At 44.6% G+C, this 16,352-nt stretch overlaps 1 protein-coding gene across 3 annotated transcripts in view; it reads left to right on the top strand.

Moving 5' to 3' along the window:
• The window catches only part of LOC127586059 (hepatocyte cell adhesion molecule-like), a 39,162-nt gene extending 26,794 nt beyond the window's left edge, over window positions 1-12,368 (top strand). For 2 of the 3 annotated variants that reach the window (XM_052043851.1, XM_052043853.1), the window contains 4 exons: window positions 1,061-1,165; window positions 8,669-8,748; window positions 11,447-11,493; window positions 11,737-12,368. In XM_052043851.1, coding sequence (XP_051899811.1) covers window positions 1,061-1,165; window positions 8,669-8,748; window positions 11,447-11,493; window positions 11,737-11,767 — 263 coding nt within the window. In that variant the 3' untranslated portion in view covers window positions 11,768-12,368. The remainder of the gene's footprint in view (window positions 1-1,060; window positions 1,166-8,668; window positions 8,749-11,446; window positions 11,494-11,736) is intronic. The other variant, XM_052043852.1, reaches the window with a different exon arrangement.
• Window positions 12,369-16,352: the final 3,984 nt, after the last annotated feature.

Below are 16,352 nucleotides of genomic sequence, written 5' to 3' on the forward strand. Positions count from 1 at the left end.
CCAGGATTCAGACCCTTGCATCTGTCTCCACAGTCTGCAAAGAGAAGGTGACCATCTCTTCCCCACCGCAGCCGTCCCAAGGGCAGCGTGCGTTGGGGATGATACGTTGACTGGTTCTGACAGGGACGGCCCTTCTCACTGCAAGCCAAGCAAGGTCTTGGTGCTTGTTGGTGTGTTCTGGCGATGAAGCAGTCTGCCAGATAGTTTGGATGGTTTGCTCAGAGATGGAGTAAAATTCTCTTACATGCTTCAATGAATGCATTGATGATGGCTTGGTGCTTGGCTCTGAGTGTCTGCCTACTGCACCTTGACTACCAAGATTTGGGTAACCTTGATTTGATGGAAGGATAAGAAAGATGCTATTGAGCTGGAAAGAGTGCAGAAAAGATTTACAAGGATATTGCCAGGTCTCAAAGGACTGAGTTATAGAGAGAGATTGAGCAGGCTAGGAGATTATTCATTGGAGTGAAGGAGAATGAGGAGTGATCTTAAAGAGGTGTATAAAATCATGAGGGGCATAGATCGGGTGAATGCATACAGACTTTTTCCCGGGGTTGGGGATTCAAGAACTGGACGGCATAGGTTTAAGGTGAGGGGGAGAGATTTAATAGAAATCTAAGGGGCAAGCTTTTCACCCGGATGGTGGTCCGTATATGAAATGAGCTGCCAGAGGAAGTGGTTGAGGCAGGTACATTAACAATACTTAAAAGACACTTGGACAGGTACACGGATAGGAAAGGTTTGGAGCGATATGGGTCAAACACAAGCAAATGGGGCTAGTTTAGATGGGAATCTTGGTCGGCATGGACCAGTTGGGCTGAAGGGCCTGTTTCTGTGTTGTGTGACTCAATAAAATTCTAACCTTTATCTTCAATACAAAGGCAATTTGGGCACAGTGCATAATGTGCTGTCAATTCTACATATTCTGTTAAGAGATGGAAGTTGCACAAGACTTTTTGAAATTTGTATTTTTGGATCCCTTTAGATTACTTGTGAATTTCAGCTAATGTGCCAATTAGAACTGCAGTCTATTTATTTACATCATGATGTCTATTGACAGGAAAAGGATGTGAAGCATCGGGCAATCTACAAACAAGTATAATCGCTGCTGTGGTAGTGCCATTGGTTATTCTCGTTGCAGTCTTTGCAACTTACGCCAGATTTTGTAAGTAACATTACCACAAGTACAACAAATACTGTGTCATAGAAACAATGTATACTGTATATGCTGCAAAGTAACATATTTCAAGATGATTTGTTCAAACATAATAGGCATGCTTTGGTCTAGAAATTGATGTACACTTGGAAAAGAGCAGTAAGCAGTGGGCCAACACATATTTTGTACATCAGCTCACCTTGCAGAACTCTGTTTCACACGAGTATCCAGCTTTGACATTTTGCACAAAAGTCTCCCCTTGGTCACCCTTTGCTACATCAGTTGCCGCCAGGCAAGAACTAGGATCTGAAGGGTGAGGTAAGCATCTGTGCGGGAGGTGGAGTCATGATCAGCTGGGAGACTATGGCGGTTGTGATGGGATGGTGGGGAGGAAGCGGGTTCACAAGCGGTAGGTGTGAGGGTGATGGGGGCAGAAGGCCTGGGATATGTGGTGAGAGGCAAGTGGAGAATTTAATGGGGACCTATCCCTTTAGGTTATTCGAAGCTCTGGACTCCATTCTATCAGACTTGGTCAGGCAAGTTCTGCCGAAGCAGGCCTCTCATCCACAGTGTCGGCCTACTTCTGACCCAGATCCCAGAATAGTTGCAGGTTATGAATCCTCAATTAATTTTTGTGGCATGTGGTTGTGCATTTGACACTGTTACACGTCATTCTACAGGTCTGGATGCCTTTGCATAAACATACATAGAGGATCTGAAGGCAGCTTACCATCTTCCATGCATGCAAGTTGGATTTTGGTTAAAATTCTGTTGCATAGCACACAAAGCTACACACCACAGAATTACTACATTGATTCCAATCAAAGAAGAAAATGTTAAGGGGTAACCAAAAGCTTGGTTAATGAGGTTGGTTATAGGGAGCATTTAAACAAAATGCTCCAAATGGAGCAAAAAATTACAGTCGTAGGAAAACTCAAAACGGAAACAGAATGTTGGAAGCATTCAGTGGATCGTGCAGTGTCCGTGGGGGAAGAAACAGAGTTAACATTTCACGTCAACAAATGGAATCATAAAACTACAGATTCTAGAAATCTGAAACAGAAAGTGCTGGAAATGCTCGGCAAGTCAGGCAACAACCATGGATAGATGAACGGAGCCAATGTTTTAGCTCAAAGACTCTTTGTCAGAATAAGGATGTTGAGAGAGAGAGAGAGAGAGAGAGAGAGAGAGAGAGAGAGAGAGAGAGAGAGAGAGAGAGAGAGAGAGAGAGAGAGAGAGAGAGAGAGAGAGAGAGAGAGAGAGAGAGAGAGAGAGAGAGAGAGAGAGAGAGAGAGAGAGAGAGAGAGAGAGAGAGAGAGTGAGAGAGTGAGAGAGAGAGAGAGAGAGAGAGAGAGAGAGAGAGAGAGAGAGAGAGAGAGAGAGAGAGAGAGAGAGAGAGAGAGAGATATGTGGAGTTGAGATCTTTGTAATTTCAAATTGGGAATCAAAGTGGTCAAGGTGGTAACAATTACTTTACAAACTGGCTGTTGGTGTCAACTAGAACAGAAATAAACATAACAAGTTTAAACAGAAAGATATGGCCACATTAGTGAAGTGTAAAAAGGGGCAGGGGCTGGAGTATCTGAAATTATTAAATTCAGTATTAAGTTCCAAGAAGTGTATCATGGCTGGTCAGATGAAGTGCTGTTCATCAGGTTTACACTTAGCATTGTATGAAGCTGCAGTCAGACCAGTCAAAATGGAGCAGAAGAGTGAATTAAACTCATGAGTTTGAAGCTTAGGGTTGCTCTTGCAGACTGAACGGAGGCAGTTATCTGTCTTTTATGGGGAGGGGCAGAGGATCATCTTAGCCCAACCCCTGTCTGGTGGAAAGCTAATCAGAGCCTTAAAGTCAAAATGAAGCGTAAAATACGCTGGGAATTTAACTGGCTCACCAACAATCCCCAAACAAATGTAAATGGCGAATCAGGAAGTCGTTTACTCCCTGCAAAATACCCAGCCTCTGATCTGGTGTCTCTTGTCAATGAAGGACTTTAGGATTTTGATAATGGAAGATTCAGTGATGCTATTTCTTTTGAATATTAAGGGGAGGTGGTCAGACCCTTACACAGTAGAGGCAGAAGTTCAGCACTTCTGTGGCTGGTCTGTTATTTGCCGTATGTCAGCACATCCTGAATGCTGTCCTAGCCTAACTGATGCAGGGGCCCCAAATCATGTGTCCACCAAATCCACAGCCTGTGTGTTTCCTTCCTGCTGTTATGTTCCTCACTATTCACTGAAGGGCTGTGTTAGTTTATGCTGAACTTTCAATGCATACCAGTAATGCTAGTGCAATATATCTCACTTTCCTTTCACAGCAGCTTCCTGCACACAGGAGCTTACAGTTGGTAGCCTCCCCAATTGTCACATCCCCATTGACTTCCACTTCCCATTAGTCAGTTAGTATCTTGTCTAGTTGCCTTATCTCACTCAATGCACTGACCCTTCTTGAGCTCAGCTCGTTGGTTCTCCGGAGACTTGAAGGGAAAATGAACATATTTAAAAGCTAGTGCTGGATCATTGAAACTTCTATTGAATTTTGCAGTAATTTTCATAAAATAATTAAGTGAATATTGCTATACAATTAATGAGTGGGATTTCAGCTCAATGTTATGAATACCCATTGATATATTTGTATATCTTCCCTATCTGGCCAATAAATTTTGCTGACATCTGGATATGATCCAGATTTGTTATTGCAAATTAATATAAGACTTTGTAAACATGCTACCAAAATAGTGAGGCCACAAGGTCAGAGGAAGTCGTGAACATTCTGCACTAAGCTCCAACTTGGTCAGCCTCCAAATTGATTTCTAAGCTACAAAACAAAATTTTAAAATACTGAAGTTAAAAAAAAAACAAATTGCAAGAAGTACTTAGTGGGTCAGGCAGCATCTGTCGAGGCAAAGTGACAATCGACGTTTGGGTAAGACCCTGCATCAGGGCATATCTGCAGTCCCTTGTGTCTTCCAGCACCTTCAGTCTCTTGTGTCACTATCCTTTTACCTCGACAGATGCTGCCTGACCTGCTGAGATCTTCGAGCAATTTCTTTGCTCCAGATTCCAGCACCTACGGTCTCTTGTGTCTCTATCGAGATACCGAGGTCATTACAGAGAATAGCCAAGTGACAGTGGAGGGGGGCGAATAAGGTTCAATCCATGTCAGAAGGAAAGATTTGTGAGACTTGGGCTTTCTGGACAGGAGAAGTGATTTACAGATTAATAAGGAAATGGATGACATAAATCTGGAACATTACTTAAAATAGCAAAGAGAAAAAAAGACAGATTTAAATAAGTTAAAGGTAAATTTAAGCACGCTATCTAGAAGCCTTACATTTAGCATAGATTTCAATAGAACAGTAATGTTGACAAGCCTGGAATCATTTCAGACAGCCAACATATATTGCCAATAGCAGGGCATTGAATATCACTGTAGATCTGGGATCACATAAAGGCCAAACATGTAAACATGGCACAGAAACAGAAAATGCTGGAAGTGCTCCATAGGTCAGGCTGCATCTGCAGGAACAGAAGCAGAGTCAACATTTTGAGTCCAAGACTCTTTGTCAAAACTGAAAAGGAGACAGATGAAGCTTGTAAAGCTGCAGGGAGGATGGGGAAGGGGGTGTCTCTGAGGGGGTACAAGCAGAGAGACCACGGGGATAAACTGTGAGCAAGGTAATCTGGTCAGTGAGTGAATGGGAGCAGTCAGGGAGCGAGAACACAGATGGAAAAATGTGGGAGCTGTGAACTGCAGAGCAGGAGGACAAGCGCAGCAGGTCAGGCTGGGCCTGTGCTTCACTCCCAAAGAGACACAAAATAAACCAAGCTGAGCTAATATCACAGGTGGGTGACTGATACGCACTGAGAATTTAATATCGAGTCCAGAAGGCTGCAACATGCCCGGACAGGACATGAGGTAATGTTCCTCAAGCCTGCATTGGGCCTCACTGTCACAGTACAGCAGGCCATAAACCGATAGATCAGACTTAGAGTAGGATGTGGAATTAAAGTGGCAGGCAACGGGAAGCTCAGGGTCACTCCTGAGGACTAAACACAGGTGTTCCACAAAGCAATCGCACAACTGCTTTGGGTACTCCAGTATAGAGGAGACCATGTGAGAGACTTTCTTCCCTGTAGGAAAGATATTAAGAAATCTTTTTGACAATCCAATAGTATTATGACAACCTTCTCAATCCAGATGTATTTCTTTGAAACAACTGTGTACAGCCAGCAAAATTTAGCCCACTTTCCTCATCAGTATTTATCTTGTCATAGCCTCATAATAGCTTTCAGACTACAAAGCTCCTTTGTCTGCTGAGTAAGATAAACACTTAAAAATATATGTTTCATACAAAGCTGGTAATTCCTGGTACATGATCTGGCATGTTGATATATCAGGGCGGACTGTACTGGAAATGAGCAGTTGGAGCAGATTTTCCAGTTCTTGTACCTGGGGCTACTGCAGCTTCTGGGTTCAGGAAGGACAAGGAGAGTCTAAATTGGTAAATTTGTTTATTATTGTCACATGTACCGAGGCACAGTGAAAAACTTTGTTTTGCACGCCATTCATACAGATCATTTCATTGAGATAGTACAAGGGAAAAACAATAACAGAATGCAGAATAAAGTGTTACAGTTACAGAAAAAGTGTAGTGCGGGCAGAAAGTAAGGTGCAAGGCCATGACGAGGGAGGTTGTGTGGTCAAGAGTTCATCTTATCATACAAGGGGACCTTTCAATCATCTTATAACAGTGGGATAGAAGCTGTCCTTGAGCCTGGTGGTACGTGCTTTCAGGCTTTTGTATCTTCTGCCCGATGGGAGGGGGGGAGAAGAGAGAGTGTAAGGGGTAGGTGGGGTCTTTGATTATGTCGGCTGCTTTACTGAGGCAGCGGGAAGTGTAGACCATGGAGGTGAGGCTAGTTTTCTTGACGTGCTGAGCTATGTTCACAAGTGTCTGCAGTTTCTTGCAGTCCTGGGCAGAGCAGTTGCTGTACCAAGCCGTGATGCATCCAGATAGGCTGCTTTCTATGGTGCATCTCTAAAAATTGGTGAGGGTCAGCGGGAACATGCCAACTTCCTTTAGCCTCTGGAGGAAGTAAAGGCGCTGATGAACTTCCTTGGCCGTGGCATCTATGTGGTTGGACCAGTACAGGCTGTCGGTTCACTCCCAGGTACTTGAAGCTCTCAACCCTCTCGACCTCAGGACCATTTATGTAAACAGGAGCCTATGCACCGTCCCCCTTCCTGTAGTCAATGAGCAGCGCTTTTGTTTTGCTGACATTGAGGTAAAAGTTGTTGTCATGACACCATGTCACTAGGCTCTCTATCTCCTTCCTGTACTTGGACTCATTATTTGAGATACGACCCACTACTGTGGTGTCATCTGCAAACATAGGTGGAGTTAGAGCAGAATCCGACCATGCAGTCGTGAGTGTATAGAGACTGTAAAGTAGGGGGCTGAGGACGCAGCCTTGTGGGGCACCAGTGTTGAGAATAATCGTGCTGGAGGTGTTGCTGCCTATCCGCACTGATTGCAGTCTGTTGGTCAGGAAGTCGATCCAGTTGCAAAGGGAGGTGTTGTGTCCCAGGTCTCGGAGTTTGGAGATGAGTTTGCTTGGGATTATGGTATTGAAGGTGGAGCTGTAGTCAATAAACAACAGTCTAACGTAGGTGTCTTTACTGTCCAGATGCTCCAGAGATGAGTGTCGGGCCAGGGAGATGGCATCCTCTGTAGACCCGTTTCAGCAGAAGGTGAACTGCAGTGGGTCAAGGTTGTCTGGGGGGCTGGAGTTGATGCGTGCCATGACCAGCTTCTCGAAGCACTTCATGATGGTAGATGTCAGAGCCACTGGGCAGCAGTCATCAAGGCATGTCACCTTGTTTTTCTTTGGTTCTGGGATGATAGTGGTCTTCCTAAAGCAGGTGGAAACAGGGAGAGGTTAAAAATGTCTGCAAATACACCCGCCAGCTGATCTGTGCAGGATCTAAGGACACGGCCGGGGACTCCATCCGGGCCAAATGCTTTCTGTGGGTTCACTCTGCGGAAACTGATCTGACTTCTGCAACAGTAACTGCGAGTACAGGTGCATTGGAGGCTGTCGAGATGGGTGTCAGGAAGGGATGCACTGTTGTCGGCAATGCTGCCCGACTTTGTTTTGTAGCCCAGTATAGCATGTAAGCCCTGCCACAACTAACAGCTGGTCTGGGCCTCGATTTTGGACTGGTATTGTCTCTTGGCATCCCTGATAGCTTTACGAAAGTCATATCTCGATTTCTTTTAGAGATCAGTGTCCCTGGATTTGACCACAGTCCTGTACTTCAGTAGGGAGTGGATCTCCCAGTTCATCCATGGTTTCTGGTTTGGGAACACCTGGATTAACCTCTTTGGTACACAGTTCAACACACTTGCTCATAAAGTTGTGATGGTGGTGACATTCTCTTCTAGGTTGGCTGCTGAGTCTTTGAACGTGGACCGGTCAACTGACTCAAAACAGTTGCATAGAAGCTCATCTATTTCCTCAGACCAGCACCGTAGAACTTTCTCCACCAGATCCTCCCGTTTCAGTTTCTGTTTGTACGCAGAGAGAAGGAGCACAGCCTGGTGGTCTGACTTACCAACGTGTGGGTAGGGGTTGAATCAGTAGGCGTCTTTGATGGTTGTGTAGCAATGGTCAAGGATGTTTGGGCCTCTGGTGGGACGGGAGACGTGCTGGTAATACTTCAGTAACACACTCTTGAAGTTGGCCTAGTTGAATTTGGTGGCAATGATGAAGAGGGCCTCAGGGTATCCTGTTTCAAGGCTGTTGATCATTTAGACAAGCTCACTGAGTGCAGGCTTCACCTCCGTCTGGGGTGGGATGTAGATCGCTGTTAGGATAGCTGAAGGGAACTCTCATGGCAGGTAGTATGGGCAGCGCTTCACCGTTCGATATTCCAAGTCAGGTGAGCAGGACAGGACTGTCACGTCTGAGCACCATGAGGAGTCGATAAGTAAGCAGACCCCTCCGCCTCTTGCTTTGCCTGAGGACGCTGTACGGTCCATCCAGTGAATTGAGAAGCCATCGGGTTGTATGGCGCAGTCGGATGAAGCAGGTGTAAGCCACGTTTCAGTGAGACAGAGCACACAGCAGCCCCTCAGTTCCCTTTGATAGGTCAGACTCGCTTTTAGTTCATCAAGTTTGTTCTCAATGGCCTGGACGATAGCCGGTAGTATGCTGGGGAGGGGGGACTTGAACTCACGCTGATATTGTGGGTACTGGAATTTGAAATAAAATCGGAAAATGATGAATCCATTCAGGTCAGGCAGCATTTCTGGAGAAAGAAACAGAGTGAACATTGCAAACCGATGACCTTCGGAAAGGAGGAAACTTGGGGAGCGTTAAATTCCAAGCATATACAGTTCCAATATCACTGTATTCTCGGGAAATTGTCCTATTTCTGAATCAATTATCTAAATTGTTCAGTAAATTTGAAGATTAAAACAACTTGTTATGTGGTCTAATCTACAGATGCAAAACACAGGCAGAAACAGAGAACGCAGACCTCAACTTCACATCAACAAGAGGAGCTTGACCAACTTCGTAGCCCTGTTAGTACTGGCATAAAAGGACATTGGAAATGGAGCCATTACTCTGAGTTATTCAGCAAGGAATGATCTACCCCAGTTAGGGAAGAAGCAGCTGTTTGCAGCAGGCCAGCTATCTTCCTTCAGCCCCCATTCGAAGTGGAACGGTGCTGCTCTGAGTTGATTTTGCCACTCTCCCACAGTGCCCTCCTACAGTGCAATACCTGCATTGCTGTAAACGTAAAGACGGAAAATTAAGATATTTATTTATTAGTCACATGGACATCGAAACACACAGTGAAATACGTCTTTTTGCATTGCTAAGAATGTGCTGGGGGCAGCCCGCAAGAGTTGCCACTCTTCTGCTGCCAACATAGCATGCCCACAACTCCCAACCTGTATGTCTTTGGAATGTGGGAGGAAACCGGGGCACCCGGAGGAAACCCACCCAGACACGGGGAGAACGTACAAAGTCCTTAAAGGCAATAGCGGGAGTTGAACCCAGGTCACTGGTGCTGTAATAGCGTTACGCAAGTTGTTATGCTACTGTGCCGCTACGTTTTTGGGTTTGAGTAGAGTCATCATTGGGTCAGATTGGCTGTCAGAAGCTGCCAACCATCCATGCATCACAACCATCACTGCCCTTAATCCCTTCCCTCAGTCTCAGCAACCACACTCTCCACCCACTCCCCTGCACTTTGGAAGCACAGAAATTTCAGCATGTATATCTCTTTCCAAACTTCCTCGCATAGGAGTTCACAACTTTTCTGATTGCATTTTATTTTAGTCATGGAGTCATAAAGCGCAGAAATAAACACAGTGTATCTCTGCCAGCCATCAAGTAAGATAAGAATTCTTTATTAGTCACTTGTACATCAAAACACAGTGAAATACATCCTTTAGTGTTGAGTGTTCTGGGGGCAGCCCACGAGTGTCACCACGCTTCCGGCGCCAACATAGCATGCCCACAACTTCCTAACCCGTACGTCTTGGAATGTGGGTGGAAACCAGAGCACCCGGAGGAAACCCATGCAGACACGGGGAGAACATACAACCTCCTTACAGACAGTGGCCGGAATTGAACCCGGGTTGCTGGCGCTGTAATAGCGTTACACTAACCGCTACACTATACTCATCCCATTTTACAGCATTTTGTCCGTAACCTTCTCTGCTGTGGCATTTTGAGGGCTCATCCAAACACTTCACAAATGCTGTTGGAGTACCTGCCTCTAACACCCCCTTCAAGCAGTGTGTTCCAGACTTAACCACCTTCAGGGTGAAAACAAAACTTCCACAGATTTACTCTCAGTCTCCTACTCCTAACCTCGAACCTACGCTCTTTGGTTGCAGACAGCTCAGCCAAGGGAAAACATTTCTTACTTTCTTTCCCTTCATTACTTTTGTACACCTCAGTCAGGTACACCCTGTCCATTCTCCAGTCCAAAATAAAAAGCAAACCCAATGTACCCTCATAGCAGAAGTGCACCGTCCCAAGCAATATTCTGGTGAACTTCCTCTGCACCCTCTCCATTGAATCATGTCCTTCTTATGGTGGGCAACCACAACAGCACACGGAGTTCCAGCTGTGGACTAACTATTGTTTTATTTAGCTGTACATCTCACTCTTGTATTCTGTTTCCTGGCTAATGAAGGCACATATCCCACATCCCTTCTGAGCCACCTTATATACTTGGGCTGATGCTTTCAGAGATCCTTGGACGTGTACGTCATGTCTCCTTATTTCTCAGTATTTTCTCGAGTCCTACCATTCATTGTGATATTATCATCTTATTCGTACTCACAAAGTGTATCGGCTCACATTTCTCAGGATTAAACTTCATCTGCCGTTTCACTGCCCATCAGACGAACTCATCAATATTGTTCTGTCGTTTAAGACCAACCGCCTCACTATCAAAAACGCCACCATTTTTTTGTGTCGCCTGTGAACTTACTAATCATACCACGTACAATTGACCTCCAGATCATTAATATATAAACAAACAACAAGGGTCCCAGCACTGAATTCTGTGGTTCACCATTGGTCACAGGCCTCCAACTGTGAAACAATCCTCGACCATCAACCTCTGCTTCCTATTACCAGTTCAATTTGCCAAATTATCCTGGATCCCATTGACTTTTCCCTTTTGGACTAGTCTCTCACATGGGATCTTATCGAAGCCCTTACTGAAGTCCATGTAAACTGTACCAACTACATGACTCCCATCAATATACTTCACACCTTCCCTAAAAATTCACATTAGTCAGACAGAATTTCCCTGTAAATGGACTCCTTGCCTGACGATTTTATACCCTGGAATGTTGAGTTGCCAGTTGGCTTTTCTTTCAACCACATCTCCCTGATAGCAGCAATATCATATGTGTTAATCAACACCTTCAATTCATCAGACTTGACAGAATCCTGGCAACAAAATAGATGCAATTCAGGCTTGTATTCCTCCCGTCTTCCTTGTTAAGTCCATGTGTGCTCTGCCTACTGGTCTGAGAGCTTTCCTCCTCGATTTGCCTTTTCCTCCCGCTGCACCACCCCATATACTCCTACCCTGTATTCAATTCCACTACCAAATTAGCTTAAACTAAGTCAATAGTTTACATTTTGTAACAATAAATTAGAAAGAAGCATGTTCCTAACAAAGATCGTAAATCATAAGGAAGTGTAGAAGGGAGCTGCTAAAAGTAAAAATGATTATTATTTTTTCTAAAGGAAGAAATACCACTGCAACCAATATCGGGAGGAAACGTAACTTCAAGGTATGTGTTGATACTATTGATTTTGAATTATTCTGCATTGAACTTTGAATTCCATGGGGGAGGAGGTTGGTGGAGGAGAAGGAGGCAATTTACAAATCTCTTGAAGGATTCCACCAGCCTGACACTGGAGTTACAGTTGGTCAGGCAAACTCTGCACAATTTCCAAGCTTGGTTTTGCAGTTCTTGTTACTTTGCTTTTACAGTTTTTTTTTTACTTTGCTGTTATCTCTTTTTATTTTGCAGTAATTCTGTTGATAGGGAGGAACCATCTTAAGCATAGAAGCACTGCTGCCAGGATAGGATTATTGGAATGGAGTCATCGCAAATCCATCTATAAGTATTATCCCTATGAAAAAAACGGAAAAGAAACACTGCAGATCCATCACAAAATTACCAAGAAGGCAGTTTTCATCCCTGCTGTCTGTGTACTCTTATTGTAAAAGTATTAAGGCTACGGTCTCTGTTTGTACTGTGTCATTGCAATAAGCTCTCATGTCTGCCTCAGCGAACAGCATCTCAAAACTCACAATCTCTACCTCCAAGGACAAGAACTGCAGGTGCATGGAAACACCACCATCTTCAAACTTCCCTCCAAATCATAAACCTTACTTGGAAATATATGGTCATTGTATCTAAATCCTGAAGCTCCATACCAATAGCACTGCAGGAAGGATTCCAGCTGCTCAGTAAAGCAACTCATTGCCCCCATGAAGGAGAATTAGCAATAGGCAATGAATGTTGGCCTTGTCATATCCTTAATTTAAAAAGCCCCCAAAACACAAACTTTGTCCCCAGCTTTGTCAGCAACCAATAAGAATGTAATATTAATTTGAAGCATGTTAAAGCTTGCAATAAAATGTGTTTGTGTACAATGACTTTGAACTGATGTCCAGTTTTTCCGCATTCATTGTTCAGCTGATTCTTGGTACTGCAAATAACCAAGAATTCCAGTCTAACAAGTCAGATCGAATGTTGGATCAATGTCCCCCCAACATGAAAGCCAGAAAAAAAGCCTAAATTTAGAGTGTAAATCCAGTCAATTTTACAAATTTCAGACAAATTTACAAGGAGTAGTCTTTTAATGCTAATATTAACACATCTAGTGAGAAATCCAGGCTTTGACTTCAGTGATCATAAGTGTTCTTACCTTTATAAGGTAAGAAAATATAGCAGTTATGTGGTGAGTCCTTCTAGGTATAGGTTATTGTGAAACTGCAAAGTAATTGTCCTCCTCTGGACTGGAACATTTATCACCTTAAATTAATGTTTGGAAAATTACAGAACAGGACATGCAGAATTCCGCACATTACATTTACAGGTGCTGAAATCGAACATTTTTTGACATAGAGACGCATTGTGTCCATACAAGCGGGTAGTTTTGATTTGCTCATTCCCTGCTGTTAAAATTCTAGTCTGACAATTCCTTTTGTTTTCCCAAATTACGTTTTGCGGAGTGATCAAATAAACTTTAACGCATTTCTGGCATTATGTTCTTTCCTGCTGTGGTGCTTTTGCTGTCAGCTTTTGAAGTTGGATTCACTTTTGCAGCAACTGTGTATTTTGCAGTAGTAATGAGAGACCACTGTGGTAGAAACTTGGGCGAAAAGATTTTTAATCCCAAATCTTACATCAGCAAAATGAAGGAGGTCTTTGCAGTCACAGTGGTTTTACTTAAACTGTATGTTTCACTGTTTTTTTACACTATTGAAGCCAAGCCATCAAATGCGTAAAAGCACCAAGCCAGGATCCTCATGTTAACCTCTTAGAAATGCTAATGTCATGACTGAAACAAAACAGTTTAGACAGACACATAACCAGGCACAGAGTAGAGGGATACAGACCATGGCAGGCAGGTGGGATTAGTTTAGATTGATACCATGGTCAGCACAGACATGGTGGGTTGAAGGGCCTGTTCTTGTGTTGAATTGTTCTCTGCTCAAAATTCACAAATGGGGAACTCAAGGACTCAGCTTGATGACCAATGTATCAGGAAATGCTGGCCCCCAGGCCAAAGGCTCCAGCTACTTTGTTTCTCAATTTTTTGATCGGAAAGTAACAGGCTGGGGTTAAGGAAATCCAGTACATGCTGGAACTACTCGGCAACTCAAGCGGAATCAGTGACAAAGAAATAACACTTCAGGTTGAAGACCATCAGAATTGGGAAAGATAGAAAAAGTCATCAATGAAGAGGTGTCCGAAACCAGAGGTTTGTCCTCCACGAGATAGAGGTCAGTATGCCAGAGCACAATGGAACCATCTTTGCCCGTGGGTTCGATGATGGTATCAGGGCTGGTTCTTAGTGAACTGAGTGCTGGAAGTTCAGAAAGGGGGTAGGTTAGAGTGAGAGTGGAGAAGTCAAGAAGGTCAAAACCACATCAGCAGTTAGCAATGAATAGATCTAGAGAAAACAAGAGGCCAGAGAGTGGGGTCCAGGTGGATCAGGAATTCTCAGGTGAAGGACTACGCAGTCTATGTAGGTGGTGAGGGTGAAACTGGGGGGAGAGATGGGTCACAGGAAAGTGGAGAAAGATCTGGAAGGTATTGGAATTCAGAAGCTATTGATGTTTGTGATATTTGACTTCTGAAAGAAGGAAAAATGTAATTGACAAGGTCCCACATGGTAGGCTCATCCAGAAGATGGAGATGCATGGGATCCATGGTAACTTGGCCATTTGGATTCAGAATTGGCTTGCCCATAGAAGACAGAGGGTAGTTGTCGAGTGGTTGAAGGGACTTATTCTGCTTGGAGGTCCATGACTAATGATGTCCTGGAGGGACCCATATTGGGACCTCTGCTGTTTGTGATATACAAGTTGATAGGGTAGTAGGGAAGGTGTACGGCACGCTTGCCTTTACTAGTCGAGGCATTGAGTTCAAGAGTCAGGAAGCTATGTTGCAGCATTATAAAAATCTTCATAGGCTGCATCTGGAGTATTGCATTCAATTCTGGTCACCTCATTACAGGAAGGAAGTGGGGAGCTTTGGAGAGGGTGCAGAAGAGGTTCACCAGGATGCTGCCTGGATTAGAGGGCATGTGCTATAAGGAGGGGTTGGACAAACGTGGGTTGTTTTCTCTGGAGCGGCGGAGGCTGAGGGGAGACCTGATAGAAGTTTATAAGAGGCATAGACAGAGGAGACAGCCAGTATCATTTTCCCAGGGTTGAAATGTCTAATACTAGAGTGCATGCATTTAAGGCGAGGGTGGTAATTTCAAAGGAGATGTGCGGGGTCTGGTGGGTGCCTGGAATGCACTGCCAGGGGTGGTGGTGGAGGCAGATACAATAGTGGCATTTCAGATGGACACATAAATGTGCAGAAATGAGGGGACAAGATAGGCAGATTGGACTAGCTTAGTTAGGCTAGTATAATTAGATCAGCACGACATCGTGGGCTGAAGGGCCTGTTCCTGTGCTGTACTGTTCCGTGTTTTATGTCATCTGTTGCAGCACTGAGTGCAGTGAAGGATAAAGTACTGCGGACTACAACAGCCTTGAGAAAGAGTGGGTTGGTGTTGTTACCGAGACAGAGATCAAGAGCGTGAATGCACCAATGCCTTACGCATTAGGGAACAGCGTCCAGAGAAATGCTGAACAGTATAAACATGCCTGTGATCCTGGATGGATCCAAGTTGTGAAGGGTGGAATTTCAGCTGGAATCGTGTGGGATGAGTCGGAGCTGGAGAGATTCACCAATGAAAGGGATGTTGCTGTGGAAGTGAGTTTCGGTCACTATCGTATCATAGACAAGGGAAGCTGAAACCACTGAGGGTGAACAACGCGAAAGAGATGGACTGAAATCGCGTCACGGGGGAGCAGTACTTCTGTTCCTGCCACCTCGAATACCCTCCACCACTTTGGTAGCTTTTTGTTGCCTGCCACCTTAAACCTCCATCGCATTCCCACCCTGACCTATCTGTCTCTGGATTAATGCACCGTTATGTATATAAAAAACAATGTAAGCTTGAAGAACAGCACCCCTTCTTCTGTCTGCACACCATGCAGCCTACCAAACTCAAAGTCAAACTTTACAACTTGAGGTAACTCACCTTCTCCAATGCATATTAGAAGTGGCCAGTCCACCTGTGACATAGGCTGGGTTTTTGCACCTCCATTAGCAATGGTCGACGTGCCGAGCGTGTCCCACAGCTCTGCGCTTTGCAACTTAGAAGTTCCTTTGTCTGTGTTCTCACTCTCCAACTGCCCTCATTCTATGGTTTTTGTGTTCCTTTGTTATATTTTCTCTAACTGCACCCCCCGTCCCCCCAATCATTTCCTAGTTCTGACCACGTTAGCTCTGCCTCATGATGCTATGGTCTACTCTTCCCATCCACCACTCCCAGGCCCACGACACCTTTCCGTGCAACCGGAGGAGATGCAACGCTTGTCCACTCACCTCTTCCCTGCCCGTCATCCAACAACCCAAGCAATCGCTCCGGGTGAAGCAGCGATCCATTTCCACTTCATCCAATCTCAGGTCGGATCGGTGGGAAAAAAAAAAGCAGGTGCTATGCTGGCATTCATTTCGAGAGGTATAATGTATAAAAGTCAGGAAGTGTTGATGAGGCTCTACGGGGCACTGGTGAGGCCTCATTTGGAGTACTGTGTGCAGTTTTGGGCCCCTTTTCTTAGGAAGGATATACTGATGTTGGAGAGGGTTCAGAGGAGATTTACGAGGATGATTCCAGGAATGAAAAGGCTTACATACGATGAGCGTTTGTCGGCTCTTGGACTGTACTCACTGGAGTACAGAAGAATGAGAGGGGACCTCATAGAAGCATTTGGAATGTTGAAAGGACTGGACAGAGTAGATGTGGCTACGCTGTTTCCCTTGATGGGTGAGTCCAGGACTAGAGGGCACAG

This window comes from Pristis pectinata, chromosome 34 (genome assembly GCF_009764475.1).
Source record: "Pristis pectinata isolate sPriPec2 chromosome 34, sPriPec2.1.pri, whole genome shotgun sequence".
Classification (NCBI taxonomy): Eukaryota; Metazoa; Chordata; class Chondrichthyes; order Rhinopristiformes; family Pristidae; genus Pristis; species Pristis pectinata.